Source organism: Phoenix dactylifera, chromosome 5 (assembly GCF_051530095.1).
Source record: "Phoenix dactylifera cultivar Ajwa chromosome 5, Ajwa_hap1_PhDact_Kaust_v1.1, whole genome shotgun sequence".
NCBI classification, from domain to species: domain Eukaryota; kingdom Viridiplantae; phylum Streptophyta; class Magnoliopsida; order Arecales; family Arecaceae; genus Phoenix; species Phoenix dactylifera.
Window position 1 is genome coordinate 9,458,094 of NC_143194.1, and position 22,222 is coordinate 9,480,315.

Below are 22,222 nucleotides of genomic sequence, written 5' to 3' on the forward strand. Positions count from 1 at the left end.
TTTTTTGATGGCTAAAAGTATAAATTCTTATAGTGATATAACTAATTCTAAATCCTGGATTATTAAGAACATCGTATAAGAACAGACCCATGGATGGGACCAACAAAGAATGCTTTTTTAAAAGAAAATCAGGGGTTGAGGAGTTACCATTCGGAGATAGGATGAGGATGCCTGGAGATGAAGGCCGGAGGAGCAATGTGGATATCAACGAACGCACGAGAGGGATGTTGCCGGAACTCTGGCCAATTAGAAAATTACTAAATTAGAAAGTTCTTCTTCACGTGACTTCTATTCTTTCGAAAGGAGACTCGGCCACAATGATCAGTTGGATCTAAAGAAGCCCGAGCAGTGTTGGAGGAGTTCATCTCTTGCTTCGTAATATTTAGTTAATAGTGAGAGAGGTTATCACATTTCAAACTATGCATATATATTGTAAAGCTAATGGGCCGCGGATTGGATGACATCATATGTAGCATGCCATTCAAGAGGCATCCTATAAATTGGGGAGGCTGAGATGTCTGGTATATTTTGGTGTCTTTTGTTTGCTGGTTTTATTAGGTGTATCCATATTGTAATATTACGTATGCCTATTTTATATATATATATATCTATATATATCTGGCAGCAGCAGTGGGATGGTGTTTTCGTAATTAACAAAAGGTATGGTCTCATGTTTGTCCAGGGCGAGAGGGAGCATTAAATGGGGAGCAGTGCACTAACGTGGCAGCATGGGGTTGCGGCCCCCTTTAGTTAAACAAAAAAGCCCCATCGATACGGAGACGTCGCGGCCAAACCCCATCCCCTTCAAAATTTTTCCCTTTATACTAATAAATAATAATAATAATAATATTATTATTATTAATTCTCTGGCCGCTTCCACCCTCTCTTTCCCATATATTATGATACTAAAGAATTGGAAAAAAAAAGAGAGCTCAGATCGAGAGCAGGGGGGAGAGAGACAATGATATCTCTTCCCCACCTCTTGTCTGCTTTCCTCCGCTAAGCCCGCCAAACCTCACGAGCTCGCCGCCGGAACCCGAGGCGATGCAGGAGGACCGCCGGCCGGAATCCGGCAGCGCTACAACGAACGCCGCCGAGAAGGCGGTTCGATCGCCGCTCGACAAGCCCCTTAGCCAGCTCACCGAAGAGGACATCGCGCAGCTCACCCGCGAGGACTGCCGCCGATTCCTTAAAGAAAAAGGTCTCCTTCCTCCCCTTCCCTCCCCCCACTCTGGCCTTTCTCTTTCAAAGTTTTAGCTCTTGGGAATCTCCGGCGGCTGACCGGCACGTGCCGGTTCCGTGCAGGCATGCGGCGGCCGTCCTGGAACAAGTCGCAGGCGATCCAGCAGGTCATCTCGCTCAAGGCCCTCCTCGAGGGCCGACTCGACTCCGGCGACCACCCCGCCGGCCCCGGCTTCCGCCAGAAGCCTCCACCTCCGCCGCCGGTAACCCCACCGCACGTGAGCCCCCTCCCGCTTGCTTTACCTTTTCCCACCACCAAACATTCCCTTTCCAACCCTGTCGGCTTATGCTGATTTTATTTTTCTGCTTAGAGTTAGTTCTTTATTATTGTTTATTACTATTTCTAGGCCTCTCTTCCTTCGCCGCTGGAGGAGGCGGGCGGCGACTTGCCGGCGCCAGCGGAGGAGCCATCGCCGTCGCCGTACCGGAGGAGAGATCCGATCCCGCCGGTCTTCTTTGCCGGCGAGCCGTCCTGCCGGTTCCCGGTCGCCGTGAGGGACCAGCAACCGCCGGAGATTCCCTCCCCTTCGCCCAGGTTCTTTTCGCCTCCCCCAAAACCCTCGTAGCTTTTGCTAGCGTGCGTCGGTCGTTCCCTTGGGCCGCGCCGCGGCCCCAACGGCGTTGATCGCCGCATCGCCGGGTTTCGGCTTTGAAGATATTTTGTTTCAATAGTAGATTGTTTCCGTAAGTAATTATCATTGATCCGACGGCTAAGAGTGCCCGATCGGACTGGAAGTTACCCAAATTAGGCGTCGCTTTCATCTTTATGGACCGTTCGATTGTGGACTTTACTCTCGTAAACGTAAAAAAGAAAAATTTCTTTTTAAACTTCCTCTGATAGACGCGTACACGACTTTCTATGCGGACGCATGATCTGCCGTTAGCTTCTCCTGCGAAACCATCCCGTCCGCCCGGCGATGGCGATTCCCCGTCTTCACCCCTGACGTGAAGCGCGGAATGGCCGCGCCCGGACGGGCAACTTTTTAAGAGAAATCCCACGTCTGTGTCTATGCGGGACAGAGAGCTCTGTCTGTAATCAGAGGGGCGACATCGATTCGACGGTCACGATCTTCGTGAACTCTGATGATGGTCTCAGGGTGCCGGAGGAAGCACCGACGGGCCAGATGACGATCTTCTACGACGGCAAGGTGAACGTCTACAGCGACGTGACGGCCGATAAGGTAGCGCTCGACCCGAACCCGAACTGTTTCGGGCGGCCTGACTCGGTTCGGTTTATTTTCGTTGTTCTGGGTTTGCTTGCTTGCAGGCGCGGGCGATCATGCTTCTCGCGGCGAGCCGGGACTGCTACGACGCTGCGGCTCAACCCGGTCCGGTTCACTCTACGCGGCCTGTCCTCGCCCGCTTTTCCCCTGCTTTTCTCGGAACGGGCCCGGGCCCAGTCCCCACCGCTTCGCCGCTGGCCGCGGCTTTCCCCACCTCGCCAGCTGGTACGTCTCTAAAACCGCCCCCTACTGTTTTACTATAGTTACCGGATCACCACTATCTAATTATTATCAGCCGTTTGATCTTGATCGGACGTCTGTGGAATTGAGATGCAGGGAGGTTACCCCACCATTTCCGGGAGGCAGCGGACGCCACCGAGTGGAGAGCTGCACGAGATATCGAGCCCGGTAAGAGAGCGGAGCACGTTACCGGGTAAATTTGCGACTTTTTTTGTTCGTGCAACTGTCTTGTGGACTCCAGAATTTGACCGATGACGTGGCTCACTGATAAAGCACACGCTTCCCGGGACCCTTCTCTGTTTATTTTCTTTTTTATTCAAATTTAAATACCGAGTAGAGCGACCCCGCTGGCGGATAGCCGTTGGATAAGTGAGGCTGGGCGGGGAACAGGTTCCTTGTCTCTGGGGTGGAATTATTAATTCCTTTGTTGTACACGAATTATGGGCCACAGGCCCATCTGAGACTGAGAGGGGGGGAGGGAGGGAGGGAGGGGGCCTACGGCTTGACATGATCAATCATGCTCCGTGGACCCCTTGCTTGATTGTCTGCATGGTTCTCTAATGAGTTTTCATGGAATCCATTCAATCAAGCTCGGAACCGTATGCTTATGTCATGTCTTGTCTAAGTTTGGATCGGCCCCAGTGTGAATCGAGCCGAGCACGAGCGAACTAGGCTATTCGCAAGCTTGGCTTGAACTATACTCAAGCTGAGCTTCAGCTCAAGCCAGCTCATTAATTTTGAGTGCAAATCGAGCTCTTTAGAAATGGCTTGTTTATAGATTGTGAAGAGATTGTGGTGTCTCTAGGACCTTTTTATGTTTATGCTGTAAGCTAATCTTACTTGTTAGACAATCTATCAACCAATTTATTGAAACTTATAAAAATTTGATATATTAGAGATGGTAATAAATTATGTGTAATTTATAAATTGTTTGAACTAAGTTGGGATGTTTATAAATAAACTAAGAAGTTCACAGGTACTTCAGTGAAACGTTATTTATTCTAATATGTAGTTGAGCATGAGCAGCTGCTTTCAGACATTTCGCACAATTAATAGCCTTACTTTAGGCTCTACTTGTTAGTTCTTTGATATCGAAACACAATTTCATGGTAATGCCTTTTCATGTGATTGGTTTTCAACTTAGTCTTCTGAAATTGGGAGCTATAGTTGCACAGGCTGTAAAGCAACGGTATCCACATGTTGATGATATTTGAAATTACTGATTTCATGTTAATTATGTCAGTCGATATTTGGTTTAAATACTACAATTTTTTTTTTAAATCACCACCAAAATGAACTTCATTTTCGATTAGTATAACACTTAACAGCGCAACCCAGTGTATCTTATCAAGATAGATGGATGTCACTGGCTTCAGTGTAAGAATTGCTGGACCACTCCACCGCAGGTTCAATCAGTATGGACCTCATGTACTACTATTGTCGGAACCTATGCCTATCTACATCCTTGTGGAGGTAGTTGATCTGCCCTTTTTCGTACTTTTGTGTCAGTAGTTGATGCACTTGAATTTTTATATGAAACAAGGTGTTTCTCGCGAGATATTCCTATATTGTTATTTGGTTGAAATCAAATTCCCGTGCTTTTAAATAGTGACTCCTTTTAAAGCCAGTGTTGGTCTTTGCTTGTCCACTCAGTTTAAAGTAATCTACTGTTAGACAGTATACTTGTGAATGGAGACCAGGTTTGAAATGCAAATATTTTTTTAATTATGAAAGTTTACAAACTCTAGAATTTTCTGTCATACCAGAAAATAATTTGTTGTGGCTGTTATAGAATGATATATTCGTCTTTCTTGATTTTGGGCGTCCACAAGATGACTTGTGCCACTCTTTTGTGTAAATTAACCAAAGAATAGGCTTATTCTTGCACATGCATGCACACTCAGCTAGAAAAGATTATGCATTAATTATATTAAGAGGTTTGAAGGTGGAGGAAAATGAACGTGCGGGTTCACCTAAACAACAAGTTTCAAATCGACAACTTGGTATATGGTTTACAATTTTCTGTTCTTACTGTTCTTGGGGCTTCTCCAACATATGCTAGTTACCTACTGCAGAGGGTCCAACAAGTAGAAAAGCATCGTTGCAGAGGTATCGCGAGAAAAGGAAGGACAGGTATGAGTTGCTTTCATGGAAAGAGTAGCTCTTCTACTTTTGCTTGAATCATGATGTTTAGAATGAATTTCATTTACTTATTGCTCATGGAAAGGTTTAAAGGAAAGAAAACTCTTGGAGGGCCACCTGCAAACATGGAGATGATGTACTTGAGCCAAAAGTTCAGGGGTCAGATACCAAATGAGCAGTTAAGTCGGAGTGACACTAGCTCCCCTACGCAGCCTAGACCACCTTGCACACCAACTAGGTGCAGTTCAATAGAGTTCCAGACTCAGAAACATCATATCTCGATTGATCTTAATGATGACGGTAGGTGAAAATGACCTTGTAACATATCTGACTGATAATTTACTCTGTGGTTAATGAGTGCTGTTTAAATAGTAATATGACAGATGAAATCAAATTTAAAAGAGTGTGACATATGCTTGGATAGATAAATGATAATAATCCTTACCAGAACTACATGGAATAATTTCCTGACAAGACTCCATATGCTAAACTATATGTTTGTTTCAGTTTAGTCCCTTAGTGTGCAATATTATGTCTCTATGAATTCTCATGTTTTATGTCCAAGAGCGGCAAACATGTGATAAGAAAGATGGCCCTTTAGCAGATTTGACTGTTTCTGCTTTAAGTATATAAAGACTTTTGTATATATGTTTGTAATGCTCTTGGTTGTGGTTGGCATTACGATTTATAAAATATTAAATTTTTTCAGCTTGATCTGGGTTAGTTTTCATAGGCAGAAGTTTAATACAGCAGAAGTTAATCTGTGCCATTTATTTATTACTTTTGTTATCCATGATTTGATGAAGAGAGTAGACATTTGTTTTGTTACTGATGTGATCTTGTATCAGTGAATACTTCAAAAAGGGAGAGCCACTGTCATATTTAGGCTTCCTAAAATATGTTCTGAGATTGATTTTCTGGATTTTACCTATGAACTTTAGCTGCACAGAAAAAAAAAAATCTGTGATTCGGCAACAATATTTTGCTGATTATGTAGTTGGACTGACAGAATGCTTGAGTTGCCAGCATGGCTCATGCTTTATTAAAAGGCATTGAATGAAATTGTGTTTTCAATTCATCTTGTTTCTTATGTATTATACTTCGTTAGTTGATAATTATGCACATAAACATTTTGTTATCAACTCAATCAAATAAATTCCACTGTTTCCTTGACTGTATCTTGTGTCAATGTATTGCTAGTCAAATGGTGCTTCCTTGTTCTGTTTTCAATAGGTATTGTGTTTTGTCTTAAATTATTGCATCACAAAAGGCTTATTTTCCATTATGTCTGAATGTTAAACAGGTGGTGGCAAATGAATAGCCTACTTGACATCGGTCATTCTGTGATCATCTATCTGATCCACTGACACAGAGATGGGTTTCAGTACCTTAAGTGGAATAGCAGACCATTGGTTCCACATTGTTTTGAGATGCAAAATCCACCTAATCTAAAATCATGCCCTTATTTTGGCTTAGATTTCGATATCTAAGAAGCTTGGCTTTGCTTCATTAAGGCTGTTGCAACCTTGATCAGCTGGCAACAAAGATTTTGGATCAGAATACCATGGTAAGTTCAGGACAAGAAGAAAAAGAGTTGAGGATCATCATTAGCCTTTGTGCATACCAGAAACTGGCCAAGAGTTCCAGCATTTTTCGTTCTATGAACTTGGCTCCTATCAATCCAAGATCACAGCCATAGGCCCGTGACTGGTTTGAGTTTGATCACCTGATTTTGCTAGAGAAAAAGAGTTCCAGTTATTCTACAACTAAGATATCTTACCAGGTTAACACTAGGCCTATGTGTTAGCTGAGTTGCAATGTATGAAAAAAATTGAACTCAAAGTACTTGTAAGATGCTAGCTCTGTAGCCTCCTAACTTACCGGCAAAGTAGGAGATTTTTTTATTATTCTTATTTTAATCAGCATTTGCATAGTCCTAATTTGCTTATGTTTTGGAGAATTAATTTTGCAAGATCCTTAATTTTGGCGAATTCTTTATTTTGCTTTTAAGGAATATGAAGGGAATGTCACCTTGGTTTGAACCCAGAGCTTCTCCACAGTACATGGCCAACTAGAGGTACGCCAACCAGCAGAACCAAGCCCCATTAGTTTGACTCCTTCCTATAGTAGGGTTTTGAACAATTGAGATAGTTTGTAAGTCTGATGAATTGTCCCCCAAATTAATCATTTCTTTCCAATACTGTATCAGTTTCTCAATATGAGGATGAATTCGGAGACCTTGAGTTTTTAAACATTTGACGAACTCATGTATATTGACATGGATATTACCGCTTAGATACTATTATTGTTGGACATTGCCCCCATTATCGGATATGAGCCTGTCCAAGATCATGCATTGGTCCCTCATATGGAATCCAAATCCTTATATGATGCCATTACCATATAGGTGCTCAACTATAGGCTTCTGTCTCTTTTGGGGAGACTCAGCTATCTTTAAGAGCAAAAAGCAAGGGAGTTTTCTAGTGCCGAAGTGAGATACTGTGATATAGCATACACTATTAGAGAGATTGTATGGCTCCGTTAATGGCTTTTTGATTGCAGGTTTTATTTGAAGATCTTAATGCCATATTTTTTTAGTGCCATTCAGATTGCATCAAATTTAGTGTTTATACAATAGTATAATTTTAGGCCATTGTTGAAGTTAATTGCTACTACATTCATAGAAAACTTCTTGATGGCACCATCTCATTACTTTCTTTTTTTTCTTCAACAAATTTCGGTTATAATCAATGCCCCACCTAGCTGAATAGGTGTAACAAAGCTACTTGAAAAAAAAAAAGGGCAAGGTGCACCTTGAATTGAAATTGACATGTTACATTTTGCTGGATGGATTCTTTAAAAAAATTCTTCGAATAAAGATATGTTTAATATTTTGAATCTACATTGGCTAGAAGGGAGACCCACTACTTCTTCATTCAGGGGGACCGGCCTCATGACTTCCCATTGGGCAAGAGGTGCATCTAACCCACCCACCCACTCATCTATCACAGTGTTCAATTGACTTGCATAGAAAGACCCCTATTGTATAGTCAGTCAGTGCTCTATCTTTTTGCTATTATCAACTAATCTTTTCAATGTTTGATTTTAGTCTATGTTAGAACATCTCTGTGAATGCTATTTCAATCTAAGTGGTCCTATTCTGTGTCCCGTGTTAAGAAACATTACTCCTCTTTTCATTGCAAATTCAAGAATATGATCAATATGATTGATTGGTTTGTGTGCTTCTCTTATTACTTTTTGATATCCCTTTGTTCCTCAGATACAATTCGATCCGTCTTCAGCTAAATCTCGATTTGTGGAAAGCCTTCAATGTCTTCCTTATGAAAACATCCATTTGTATTTTAGTATATTAAGTCTTTCGTTATTCTTCGTGATGTTGACCACATTTAAGGTCCCTATTTGCATTTCAGTGGATTGGTCTATGGGAAAGAGTATATTACAACATTTATAATTCGTGAATTTCTAATGATCTTTGTATCTTGCATGCTGAATCCTCTACTATTCTATGATCTTTTCAAAAGCGTGCCAATCCCTACGTTATGCAAAGCTGAGCATCTTTTATTCACTAAGATAAAGCTTTTCCTCTATAGGGGCCTTATGCAGTAAACCCCCTATGGGCGGTCCTCTATTGTTGTAAAGTAGTAATAGTCCCTGTGAAGCTTTCAGGAAGAGGGATAGTCTTGTGCGTAAGCATAGCATTTCTGATCGAACCATCGAACCACACATCTTTTTTTGGTGGTAACTCATGTAGTTCTATAGAGTAAGAAAGGAGAAAATTCATTGTGGGATGAAGCAAGAAGATTCTTAATTACGATGATCAAAGGTGCCTATAGAAATGGCCGTATGCAGCAGAGTGACAACCCAGCCCAAGAGCGGGCTCCCCACTAGTAGGGGAGATAGGAGATGGATATTTCGAGAATGAATTGTATGGACTATCTTAAACACTACAACATTTGTCAAATCCACGGAGACCATATAAAGACAATACCAGATACCTTATCTCCTCAAATGTTTGAAGGAAGTTGTGCATTAAGCTATTTGCAAGGGCTAACTTAATCCTTTTCTCTAGGGATCTCGTCTTAGACGAGGGCACCTTAGAAGAGCCGCCGACTCTATCATTCATGTGTGGTCCATGCTAGATTTGATCAAGTTTCCATCCTACCCCCTCTAAGTTCGTAAGAGATTTAAGCCTTTTAGCATTTGGATCAAGCTATTTTTCTATAGGATCTCCTATACAGTGTCATCAATATCATAGTGTTTAATCACCAAGTTTGGGGTGGAGAAAAAAGCGTGCTTTTTTTGGAAGAATCTTATATAGTTTGGGAAGGGATCTCTAATGATAGAAAAGAAGAATCTACAATATTGATGAGTTCTCATTCAACTGGATTTTTTCCGACCTTGATGGAGCATTTGCTTCATCGTTCATTCCATTGTTAATGAAGTTGTTGGTTATTGACATGGTTAGGTAGTAATGATGCTTGTTTAAGTGGACATGGATAGGGCTGATAATCCAAGAGGAGCACCAAAGAGTTTAGGAGAAATGAGGAATGATATAGCTCAGGACAAGTGCTCTGGTTGTGTTTATCAGTAAGACATTTCAGTGGGTGGTATGGCCATGGATGCAACTTGTTGAACTTGTAACATGTTGCCACTAGCAAATGACAAATTACCTTCTGCTCTGTGGTTATAGAAACAGTCACTAGAAAGCTTTCCACTTAAATTGGAGTTTTCATGGAAACATTTCTCAGAGACTGACTTAATTCCGCTATTGGAGAAAGAAGACTGATGTAAATACCGGAGAGCAGATATTGGATAGTTTCTTATCAATTATCTCATGTTTTCAAAAAAAAAAAAAATCTATGAATTTCCAGAAGTTTTCCTGTGTTTAAAGCTCTTCCCCACTTTTATTATGGCGAACATTTTAAGCATTATTTCATACATGACAATTGTTGGGTCCATGTCCATTATGATAATTATTTATGCAGCTTACCTAAGGAGTTGGAACAGCTCCATGTCTGCTCGCACCGATAAGTTAGATCCTGGTCCTTTAATTGAACTCATCGAGTTCACAAATGCTAGTAGGATGACACATACAAAGGGAGTCGGTCGGTTCGATTTTGGGTGCATGGTCGCATGGAAGATTGATGCATGACAATATTGTTGCAAAAATATCCAATGCAAGTTGTAGAGTACAAGAATAGTAGAGGTGCATAATCTGACATTGTTTAAGTTGGGTGTTAGCACAAGATAATCAACTAACTTGCTCTCTATAGTAGTAAGTATGCAAAACTAATACAATGACAGAGTTATATGCTTTGCATATTGATCAAACACTCACAGATAATGGCCATGGCCATGTCTCCAATCGTTCTGAACCTTAATAATCTGTTAACATAATTATGTTGCAACTGATTTCTATGATAAGCAATATTGCCTATTACAAAGATAGCTTAAAATAATGAACTGATGTTATATAATGCAAATTTTATATTTTAATAATTACTTCATTTTGAAATGGATATTAGAAAGGTAATATTTGGTAAAGTTTTGAAACACTTGTATTGTCCAAAAAGTTCCACTATGACTAATGCATGTAATGTAACAGTCCTTCAGTATCTTAGTGGTCTTGAACCTTTGATGTCCTGCAAAGTCAACTAATCATGCATCACAAAGATCGCACCTACAGTGCATATATGATGACTTCTATCCACCATGGATGCTAAAACATTGTGAATTTGTAATGGTCACACAGGAAGGAAGCGTATTATAAAGCCAAAAGTGTGCAAACAATACTTTCAAGTGTTGGGTTTTGACCCACATGACCACATCGTGGTCAGTTACGATCCCGTGAGAAGTGGAGGCATTATCCTTGATGGTAGGATAACATAACGGGTCTCACCCTCTGCCTAGATAGGGAACACTGCATCGGTCTCCATCACCGAGTGTTCGAACAGGGGCCAAGAAGGAGATACGAACTAAGGACTTGATCATCCTGAAAACAATGGATCCAGGTACGCTTCCTTTATTTGAAGACTGGTTCATGATCCTATTTATAGATGTTCTTACATGTGGTATCAGAGCCTGGTTCATCCTAGAACCAGATCACAGTGAAAGGGTAGATCACAGGGACAAGGCAACGATCGTTTTGGCCAGCATAGAGGCGATCTGATCATCGCCATGTTGACCGGCCGTCACTGGGATGCCGGGATACTGTGCCGAGAGTCGACCATTGCGTTGTCCCTGGATGGCTTTGGCACCATAGAGGCGATCTCATCACCTTCTGGCCCTTTGATAAAGGAGGGGGCAGCCAACACTGGTGCTTTGACCCTGCTGACGCCGGATCTGGCCGGCATATGTCGCCGTGAGCCATAAGAGGATCCGGCGTAGACGCCGGCCATGGTCTCCCTCCCACTCCTAAAAAAAAAAAAAAAAAAAAGGGACGGGTCGGAAGATAAAACTCACCGGATGATCGCCGTCGGTCGGCGTATTCCTGCGGGTGACGCCGTCGGGCGGCGTTTCGTCCGGCGTCGGGCCCATCCCGGTGGCGCCGTCGGGCGGCACTTCGTCCGGCGGCATGATCGCCGCCCGCCTCTCCTAAGGGCCGACGGGCTGGGTTCGGCGGAACCCTAGCCCGCCGGCGTTGCCCCTGCTGGCGTGCGACCGCCGGTGGGCTCGCCTCCGGGCGGCGAGTCCACCGGAAGGAGGCGGCGCGCTCGTCGCCCGGCGACCGGAGGCTGGCGGGCTGGGTTCGGCGGAACCCTAGCCCGCCGCTAAAAGAGGAGGAAGACGGGTCGATCCCGACCCGTCTTCAGTTCTTTTAAAAAAAAAGAAAATATTAATTTATTTCTAACGGGTCCGGGTTTTGAGTTTCGACCCGAACCCGTAATCGTTAACCCGCTGCATTTAAAAGGGCATAACAGGCAAAACGGGTTCGGGTTTTTGGGTTTCGATCCGAAACCCGAGTTCATTTAGCCAATAGAAGGGAAATTTTCAGTTAAGCCCTTATGAAACATTTTATTTTTTCATACAGCCCTCCCGGGGATGTTAAAAGAATGAAATGTTTCTGTTTAAGTCCCTGTAAAACATTCTATTTATACTGAAGTCTTAGAGGGCTGTTACAAGATGAGAATGTTTCTATTAAGTCCCTATCAAATATTTTATTTACAGTGAAGTCCTTAGAGGGCTGTTAAAAGATGAAATTGTTTCTGTTAAGCCCCTGTGAAACATTTTATTTATGCAGAGGTCCTCAAAATATGTTAATTTAGTCCCTATAAAACATATTATTTATGCGGAGGTCCTTGTAGGGTAATGTGATAAAAAAAAAAAAAAAATTTGTCATTTATTTTACATTTTAGTATACTTGATAGCATGATATGACACATGTACTGATTGTGTAGATTAGTAAAATATTAAATACATGTTTTATTTTAATCTGTCATATTATGAATTGTCAATTATGTGCAATGTCATTATTTTAATTTGATGTCTATATTATGAAATAGTTTGGTAGTTGCCAAAGTAACCCAACTAGAATGTTTAATAGACATCAAGTCATCAAATACTCTAATCCCAGGTATTAAGATAATGACTTTGCAAATTATGACTTATAGTTTTTCAATCATGAGATATTATGGATTGGCCCAAAGGTGCACCACTTTTAAATGATTGATTTGCTGAGTTAGGATAATTAATGAGTATCCTTGATTTAATAGGTATTGGATGCTCAAAGGCAACAGACCTATTTAAATTTTGGACCTATATCATTAATTATTCCTAGGTGAATTGGGAATCACCATAATAGTAATTTAGTATTTCATAATTACAACCCAAAGGTGTATTATGGTAATACTGTTTATGTTATTCATCATTATTGCTAACTCAAAGTGTTAATGTTGTAAGCATTTTCTTATTGTTAATTTTCTTATTGCAGTATCTATTCCTGTTTCGCTTCATTCGCAAGCTTCATCTGTTACGATCTTTAATGGAACTAATTTCTCAGAGTGGAATGAACAAGTCCAGTTTCACCTAGGTGTTCTGGATCTTGATTTAGCACTCCGATCTGAGAAACCGGCTGACATTACTGATTTGAGCAGCTCGGAAGAAAGGTCTTTTTATAAGACTTGGGAAAGATCGAACAGATTGAGCATTATGTTTATGCGGATGAGTATAGAGAACAATATCAAGTCAACGCTTCCTGAATGTGACAGTGCTCAAGCATTATTGAGAACTGTGGAAGAACGTTTCCGATCTGCTGATAAGTCTCTGGCTGGCACATTAATGGCTAAACTTACCACCATGAAATTTGATGGTACTTGTGGGATGCATGAGCATATCCTTGAAATGACAAATATAGCTGCTAAGCTGAAGGCTCTTGGGATGGATGTGAATGAATCCTTTTTAGTTCAATTTATTTTGAACTCCTTGCCTCCTCAATTTGGATCATTTCAAATTCACTATAACACTATTAAGGATAAGTAGAATGTGAATGAATTGACCAGTATGCTTGTTCAAGAGGAGACAAGACTTAAGCAACAAGGATATCATTCTGTCAATCTTGTAAGTCATGGAGCCAAGAAGAAATGGAAGAAGCCAAGAAAGGGCATGAAGAGTGGACCATCCAAGGGTAAAGAGCCTCATCATGATACCGAGGTTCATAAGAAGAAACAAAACAAAGATAGATGCCATTTCTGCAAAAAATTGGGACACTATCAGAAGGACTGCCATAAACGCAAGGCATGGTTTGAAAAGAAAGGTAAGCCTTTGGCTTATGTATGTTTTGAATCAAACCTTACTGAAGTTCCTTCTAATACTTGGTGGTTTGACTCAGGTTCTAATGTTCATGTTTCAAATACGATGCAGGGATTCCTTACAACCCAGATGCAAGATCCAAATGAGAGTTTTATCGTTTTGGGGAATGGAGTTAGAGTTCCTGTAACAGCTGTTGGAACCTATCGTTTGCTTTTAAATACTGGTTGTCATTTAGATTTGCTTCAGACTCTTTATGTTCCTTCTATTTCTAGAAATTTAATTTCTGTTTCTAAACTTGATGTTGAAGGATATTTCTTTAAAATTGGGAATGGTAGTTTGCGTCTTTTCAAAGACAATGTCTTTCTTGGTTCTGGTGTTTTGTGTGATGGTTTATATAAAGTAAATCTTGATAATCATTTTGCTGAAACTCTTATGACCTTGCATCGTAATGTTGGAATTAAACGAAACATGATAAATGAAAAATCTTCTAACTTGTGGCATAAAAGATTGGGTCATATATCCAAAGAAAGATTAGAGAGATTAGTAAAGGATGGGATTTTGTCAAACTTAGACTTTACTGATCTCGGTATGTGTGTAGACTGCATTAAGGAAAAGCAAACCAAACACACAAAGAAAGTTGCCACAAGAAGTGAAGAACTTCTTGAAATTATCCATACAGACATTTGTGGGCCTTTTGACTCCCCATCATTTGGTGGAGAGAAGTATTTTATCACCTTTATTGATGATTTTTCACGTTATGGTTATGTCTATTTGTTGCATGAAAAATCTCAGGCAGTAGATGTCCTAGAGATATACATTACTGAGGTTGAAAGACAATTAGATAGAAAGGTGAAAATTGTCAGGTCTGATAGAGGTGGTGAATATTATGGTAGGTATGATGAAACAGGACAACACCCTGGCCCATTTGCTAAACTCTTAGAAAAGCATGGCATACGTGCTCAATACACTATGCCAGGAACGCCACAGCAGAATGGAGTAGCTGAAAGGCGTAATCGTACACTTATGGATATGGTTAGGAGTATGTTAAGTAATTTTCCGTTACCCATATCGTTGTGGATGGAAGCCCTTAAGACCGCTGTATACATATTAAACCGGGTTCCTAGTAAGGCAGTTCCAAAAACTCCTTTTGAGTTATGGACAGGAAGGAAACCGAGTTTAAGACACCTGCATGTTTGGGGTTGTCCGGCGGAGGCCAGAATTTATAATCCACATGAAAAGAAATTGGATTTTAGAACGATTAGTGGATACTTTATAGGTTATCCCGAAAAATCCAAAGGGTATAGGATTTACTGTCCTAACCATAGTACAAGAATTATAGAGACCGGTAATGTCAAATTCATTGAGAATGGTGAAACCAGTGGGAGTGATAAACTACAAAATGTGAAAATTCAAGAAGTTAGGGTGCAAGTCCCTTTACCCATGACTTCTAAGAAAATTGTCACACAGTTTAATAACAATGAACAACAAATTAATGATCAAACACTCCATAATGAAGTTATCACCACTGAACAAGTTGTAGAGGAACCACAAGGGATGACATTAAGGAGATCTCAAAGAGAAAGAAGATCTGCCATTCCAAATGATTATATGGTTTATCTACAAGAATTTGATTTTGATATAGGGACAAGAAAAGATCCGGTTTCTTTTAAACAAGCCATAGAAAGTGTTGATTCTACTAAATGGATTGATGCCATGGAAGATGAGTTGAAATCAATGGATCAGAATGAAGTCTGGGATGTCGTTGATTTGCCCGAAGGTTGTAAAACAGTTGGGTGTAAGTGGGTCTTTAAGACCAAGCTCGACTCAAAGGGTAATGTTGAACGACATAAAGCCAGACTGGTGGCCAAAGGTTTCACTCAGAAAGGAGGCATTGATTATAAAGAGACCTTTTCTCCTGTATCTAAAAAGGACTCATTTAGAATCATTATGGCTTTGGTTGCACATTATGATTTAGAGTTGCACCAAATGGATGTAAAAACTGCTTTTCTGAATGGGAGTTTAGATGAAGAAGTCTATATGGACCAGCCCGAAGGTTTCCTATTAAAGGGAAAAGAACACATGGTTTGCAAATTAAAGAAGTCAATATATGGTCTTAAACAAGCTTCCCGACAATGGTATCGCAAGTTCAATGATACCATCACTTCCTTCGGTTTTAAGAAAAACACTGTTGATCGGTGTATATACTTGAAGGTCAGTGGGAGCAAGTTTATCTTTTTGGTCCTATATGTTGATAATATATTGCTTGCCAGTAGTGATCTTGGCTTATTGTATGAAACTAAGGTTTTTCTCTCAAAGAACTTTGAAATGAAAGATATGAATGAGGCAACCTACGTGATAGGCATTGAAATATTTCGTGATCGATCACGTGGATTGTTAGGGTTGTCTCAAAAGGCATATATAGACAGAGTTCTAGAGAGATTTGGTATGGAGAATTGTTCAGCCAGTGTTGTTCCAATTCAGAAAGGGGATAAATTTAGTCTCATGCAATGCCCACAGAATGAATTGGAACGTAAGCAGATGGAAAATATACCTTATGCTTCTGCAGTTGGTAGCTTGATGTACGCTCAGACCTGTACCAGACCGGACATCAGTTTTGCAGTTGGAATGCTAGAAAGATACCAAAGTAATCCAGGGATGGATCACTGGAAAGCTGCAAAGAAGGTGATGAGATACTTGCAAGGAACAAAGAATTACATGCTTACATATAGAAAGTCAGATAGCCTTGAGGTGATTGGCTATTCGGATTCAGACTTTGCTGGATGTGTGGATAGTAGAAAGTCAACGTTTGGCTATTTGTTTCTATTAGCTGGAGGAGCAATCTCATGGAAAAGTGCCAAACAGACAAGCACTGCTTCGTCCACCATGGAAGCAGAATTTGTGGCATGCTTTGAGGCCACGGTTCATAGTTTGTGGCTGCGTAACTTCATCTCGGGACTTGGGATTGTCGACTCTATTGCCAGGCCGCTGAGAATCTTTTGTGACAATACTGCAGCCGTCCATTTCTCCAGAAACGACAAATATTCTAATGGTGCCAAGCACATCGAACTTAAATATTTTGTTGTCAAGGAGGAAGTTCATAAACAAAATGTGTCTATAGAAAATATGAGGACAGAGCTCATGATTGCAGATCCTTTGACAAAAGGTTTACAACCGAAGACTTTTAAAGAGCATGTTGAAAGAATGGGTCTTAGTTGTAATCCATGATATTAGTTGAGGATTGTATTATGTTTATTTCTTTGACACTTAGATATAATTGATTATGTTTCTGATTTTCCTGTTCTTCAAATATATGTACATGTATGGGTTTGAATGTATGATTACAGAAATTGTCTTTGACAAAGACATAATGTTTGACCATTAAAGATACTTCTCATTTATGGACTATGATTAAATAATTTGCTAGTGTTGTAGTACTTGGAAGGAACTATGTCATTATATTGATGTGGAACCGCCTTGACTCGCATTAGTAAGCTGTTTAATTATGGTATTATGATGACCCAACTAACTATGGATTAGAATGATGCGCGCCTAATGTTTATATCATTTCTAACCAAAGTATGGTCATATGGGTCAAGTGGGAGAATGTTGGGTTTTGACCCACATGACCACATCGTGGTCAGTTACGATCCCGTGAGAAGTGGAGGCATTATCCTTGATGGTAGGATAACATAACGGGTCTCACCCTCTGCCTAGATAGGGAACACTGCATCGGTCTCCATCACCGAGTGTTCGAACAGGGGCCAAGAAGGAGATACGAACTAAGGACTTGATCATCCTGAAAACAATGGATCCAGGTACGCTTCCTTTATTTGAAGACTGGTTCATGATCCTATTTATAGATGTTCTTACATCAAGAACAACAATGGGATGATCACCAATAATGTCACATAAGCCAAAGAAAAAGAGCTTTTTTGCAATCATAAAAGAACAAAATATAAGATTTATTTGCTTATTTAGGAGGAAAGTAAGTCTCTTTGTACCTCTGATTTCCTTCCAACACATACTTCAACTGGAGGCTCTCCTTATCATAGGTTGACACTTAGGACCAATAAGAACTATTTATTCTATTACTACATTATGTCAATGTATATCCTGTGCATTTCATTACATATATTATTGTTATTTTCTTGAGAAAATGTATTCATTATTACCATAGTCGATCACTTACGCAAGTCTCTACAATATTTATCTTATGTCTGTAAGTCCTATTAGATAGGGCACAAGCACTTCAATATATGTTTTGACCAAGATACCTTAAGATGATCTGAGCTTCCCCATTTTGTACCAGTAGGAGAATGGTGTCACGCCCCCGCCTCTGCGAGGCACGTGAGGCACCTAGTGCCCACGTGGGGGCCACATGAGGGGGGAACACGAGGCTCCCCTGCCAGATATTGTCCGGTTATGAAGCTTCACGCAAGCGTCCTTCACCCCTCCCCGATTTTGTTTTCCACCCAAAACGGGTCTGCAGGATTAGGAGACACCCGCCTCATATGCCCAGGCTCTAGAACGAGTCTTTCCGATGTGGGACTATTGGGCTTCACACCCTTTCCACCATCGGACAAGAGCCGTCCTCGGCTCTGATACCAAATGTCACGTCCCCGCCTCTGCGAGGCACGTGAGGCACCTAGTGCCCACGTGGGGGCCACATGAGGGGGGAACACGGGGCTCCCCTGCCAGATATTATCCGGTTCTGGGGCTTCACGCAAGCGTCCTTCACCCCTCCCCGATTTTGTTTTCCATCCAAAACGCGTCTGCAGGATTAGGAGACACCCGCCTCATATGCCCAGGCTCTGGAACGAGTCTTTCCGATGTGGGACTATTGGGCCTCACACCCTTCCCACCATCGGACAAGAGTCGTCCTCGGCTCTGATACCAAATGTCACGCCTCCGCCTCTGCGAGGCACGTGAGGCACCTAGTGCCCACGTGGGGGCCACATGAGGGGGGAACACGAGGCTCCCCTGCCAGATATTGTCCGGTTCTGAAGCTTCACGCAAGCGTCCTTTACCCCTCCCCGGTTTTGTTTTCCACCCAAAACGCGTCTGCAGGATTAGGAGACACCCGCCTCATATGCCCAGGCTCTAGAACGAGTCTTTCCGATGTGGAACTATTGGGCCTCACACCCTTCCCACCATCAGACAAGAGCCGTCCTCGGCTCTGATACCAAATATCACGCCCCAAATCCGGATCATGACATGGCCGTGCTATTGCAATCTTATGCACACAATAACACGAAGCCACTTAAAATTTCGTAATGAAAATAAATAGTTTCATTTACTAATATCATAACATTGTTCATGAAGTTGGAACAGTACAGAGCTTCTAAAATCTGATTATTACATAACATTTTCAATTACCCCAACCCTGAATAACATCAAGCTCCCTGCTCCTAGTGGTCTTAATCATCTGTAGAAAAAAAGTAGATAAAAAGGTATGAGCTACACAGCTCAGTAAGTAACCAGGTACTATCTTATTGGATCAAGTACAATTATGCCAATGCAGTGATTAAAAAGCCAACAGTTGTAGTAAAATAAAACATTTATATATGATATACACAAATCAGGTCATAAAGCAATGCATGTTCTATCCATAAAAGTTCATAATCATGATAATGCGAGTCATATAAAAATATTGCCATTTATCCATACTTTATAAAACATACTCTCAGGCAGATGTGCTGCTATGATCACTATAATCCCGTGACAGGGCCTGTTAATCTTAGTCGACTAATTCTGTTATTCGTTACCAACTTTAACCCGTTGGCAGAGGGCCTGTTATTCTTTGGATGCTAGCTCCAGGGTGTCGACTGGCCTCTATTTCTAGAGGTGGTCATAGCTATCTGAGAGTTCATAAATCATATTCTTTTTCTTTCATAAATCATAATCATCATAAATAGATGGAAAATGATAAATGCCATTATATAATTTAGAATGCATAAACATGCCTCAAATATCATTTTTCATACAGTCTAACATAATCATAATTTCGTAACTCATACATCATCAAATATTCATGAAGGATGCTCTTTAATCAAATTCATGTATCTCATGCAATCATATACTTGATCCTAATTTTGAGAAAAATATATCGTAAGCAATACATTTTCATAATGATGAATAAATAGTAATTTAAAAACTTTAAGATCAGTGCCAAGGTTACTTACAGCAATATGCTTTCCAATTTCTTACGTCCGGGTGACAAATCCTTGATCACCTAAATAAATCACATAGGGGTCACATTATTCTCTATTTATTTCATAATTTTCTAATTTATCATAACATGAATTTACTTGCTTGGATCTCAAGTCCAATTTATTTAATTTAGAGCCCTTGGCCTCGATTTAGAACCAGATTGGGTTCACGTAGGTCAATTGGGTCTTTAATTAAAGAATTGGGCTCGGTTCCTGATTGGGTCTAGCCCTATCGGGTCAATTTGGTCTTCTGATTATGTTATTGGGCTCAATTTCAAGTCCAATTAAGTTTAATTTTGGTCCAGGATCAATGTGGCTCATCTAGGCTTGAGTCAGGGTCAGCCCAAAGTCAATTCGGTCTCAATTTAGTTAAACTGGTTTTGAATTGGGCTTGATTCATATTCAATTTGGGTCTGTTGAGACTAACTCAGCTTAATTAGGTTCAGATCCAACTCAATTGGGCTTAATTTGGTTCGGATTTAACCCAATTTATAGTTTGGGTTCGTCCGGACTTAGCCTAATCTGACTGGGCTCGGTTTTAATCAAATTTGGCTAAACCCATTTTTTTTTATTTTATTTGGGCCTAACAGGTTCGAATCCGTACCCGGATCAGACCCGTTAGGTCGGACCCGTTAAGGGTCTCTCACTTCTTTTTTTTTCTTTTTTTTTCTTTTCCTTTCTTTTTCTTTTCTTTTTCTTTTCTTTTTTCTTCTTTTCTTCTTTTTCTTTTCTTCCTTCTTCCTTCTTTTTTCCTTCTTCCTTCCCGAACCTTCTTCTCCCTTCTTCCTTCCCGAACCTTCTTCTCCCATTTTTTTTTCTTTCTTTTTCTTCTCCTCCTCTTCTCTTCTCCCGATTTCTCCTTCCCCCTTTCTTCCCATTTCTTCTCCCGTGGAGGGAGGAGGGCGAGCTCGGGAGGCTTGGGAGGAACGGGCTCGGGGGCTACACATTCCTTTATATCCTCCAAGTTCTCTGCATCCTTGCATCTTAAGCCTGATAAGTTAGATGAGCCTTTACTTGTTGCTACCCCTCTCAAGAAGACAGTAGTGGTGGATTCTGTTCATAAAAACTGCACAATTCAGATAGAGGACAGAAAATTTTTGGCTGACTTAGTACTGCTAGACATGTATGATTTTGATGTCATCCTTGGTATGAATTGGCTGTCTGAATATCATGCTCACATTGATTGCTTTGGCAAGAGGGTAGTGTTTCAGATACCTGGTGAACAGGAAATCTTCTATCAGGGTGATGCACCCACTATGAATTCCTCTTTGCACATTATATCTGCAATGAGTGCAAGGAAGGCCCTCAGAAAGGGGTGTCAGGCCTACCTAGCTTGTGTGGTAGACACTACAAAAGAAACAAGGCTAGAGGATATCTCTGTTGTGAGAGAGTATCCAGAAGTATTCCCTGATGATCTACCTGGATTACCTCCTGATCGGGAGATTGATTTTCGGATCGATCTCTTACCGGGTGTTGGGCCTATCTCGAAGGCTCCTTATCGGATGGCCCCGGCAGAGCTGAGAGAGTTGAAGGTTCAACTACAGGAATTTCTAGAGAAGAAATTCATCCGCCCGAGTGTTTCACCATGGGGAGCTCCTGTACTATTTGTCAAGAAGAAGGATGGAAGTATGCGGCTGTGTATTGATTACCGGGAGTTGAACAAGGTGACAGTGAAGAACAAATACCCTCTGCCCCGGATTGATGATTTATTTGATCAGCTACAAGGTGCCCAAGTTTTCTCCAAGATAGATCTGCGATCTGGGTATCATCAATTGAAAATCCTAGCAGATGATGTGCCGAAGTCTGCATTTCGAACCAGGTATGGGCATTAGGAATTTTTAGTTATGCCATTTGGACTAACCAATGCGCCAGCTGCTTTTATGGATCTGATGAACAGGATCTTTAAGCAGTATTTGGATCAGTTTGTTATTGTTTTCATTGATGATATACTGATCTATTCTAAGAGCAAAGAAGAACATGAAGATCACTTGAGAGTGGTATTACAGATTCTTCAGGAGAATAGATTATATGCCAAACTGAGCAAATGTGATTTCTGGCTGGATAGTATTGCATTTCTTGGTCATGTAATCTCTAAAGAAGGGGTATCAGTGGACCCAAAGAAAATTGAAGCAGTGGTGGATTGGCCTCGTCCTACAAATGTCACTGAAATCAGAAGCTTCTTGGGTTTGGCTGGTTATTATAGAAGATTTGTGGAAGGATTCTCTCGGATCGCTACTCCTTTGACTCGTCTGACCCAGAAACGAGCAAAGTTTGTATGGAGTGAAGATTGTGAGCAAAGTTTTCAAGAGCTAAAGCAAAGGCTGGTATCTGCTCCTATTCTTACTTTGCCAACCAGTACTGGGGGTTTCATCATCTATAGTGATGCCTCCAAGAAAG

The 22,222-nt window shown here is 41.0% G+C and overlaps 1 protein-coding gene and 1 long non-coding RNA gene across 8 annotated transcripts; one reads left to right on the plus strand and one right to left on the minus strand.

Annotated features, from left to right (window-relative positions):
* Nucleotides 1-848: 848 nt before the first annotated feature.
* LOC103722729 (protein TIFY 4B-like) lies at nucleotides 849-6,807 on the plus strand. 7 transcript variants are annotated; one of them, XM_008813393.5, is made up of 9 exons: nucleotides 849-1,201; nucleotides 1,306-1,460; nucleotides 1,590-1,777; nucleotides 2,339-2,423; nucleotides 2,510-2,690; nucleotides 2,796-2,873; nucleotides 4,781-4,838; nucleotides 4,933-5,147; nucleotides 6,151-6,807. In XM_008813393.5, exons 1-9 carry the CDS (start codon nucleotides 1,045-1,047, stop codon nucleotides 6,162-6,164), a joined length of 1,131 nt encoding a protein of 376 aa, XP_008811615.3. In that variant the 5' UTR covers nucleotides 849-1,044; the 3' UTR covers nucleotides 6,165-6,807. The 7 variants fall into 7 exon arrangements, 5 of the variants coding, with proteins under 5 accessions (XP_008811615.3, XP_008811616.3, XP_008811613.3 ...); XM_008813394.5 differs by having other exon boundaries at nucleotides 2,802-2,873; XR_003388644.3 differs by having other exon boundaries at nucleotides 2,339-2,690; nucleotides 2,761-2,898.
* Nucleotides 6,808-18,926: 12,119 nt separating this feature from the next.
* On the minus strand, nucleotides 18,927-20,526 carry LOC149753451 (uncharacterized). Its single transcript, XR_016413134.1, has 2 exons — nucleotides 19,799-20,526; nucleotides 18,927-19,041 (listed from the first exon to the last, which is right to left on the minus strand). It is a non-coding gene; the product is annotated as an uncharacterized LOC149753451 (long non-coding RNA).
* Nucleotides 20,527-22,222: the final 1,696 nt, after the last annotated feature.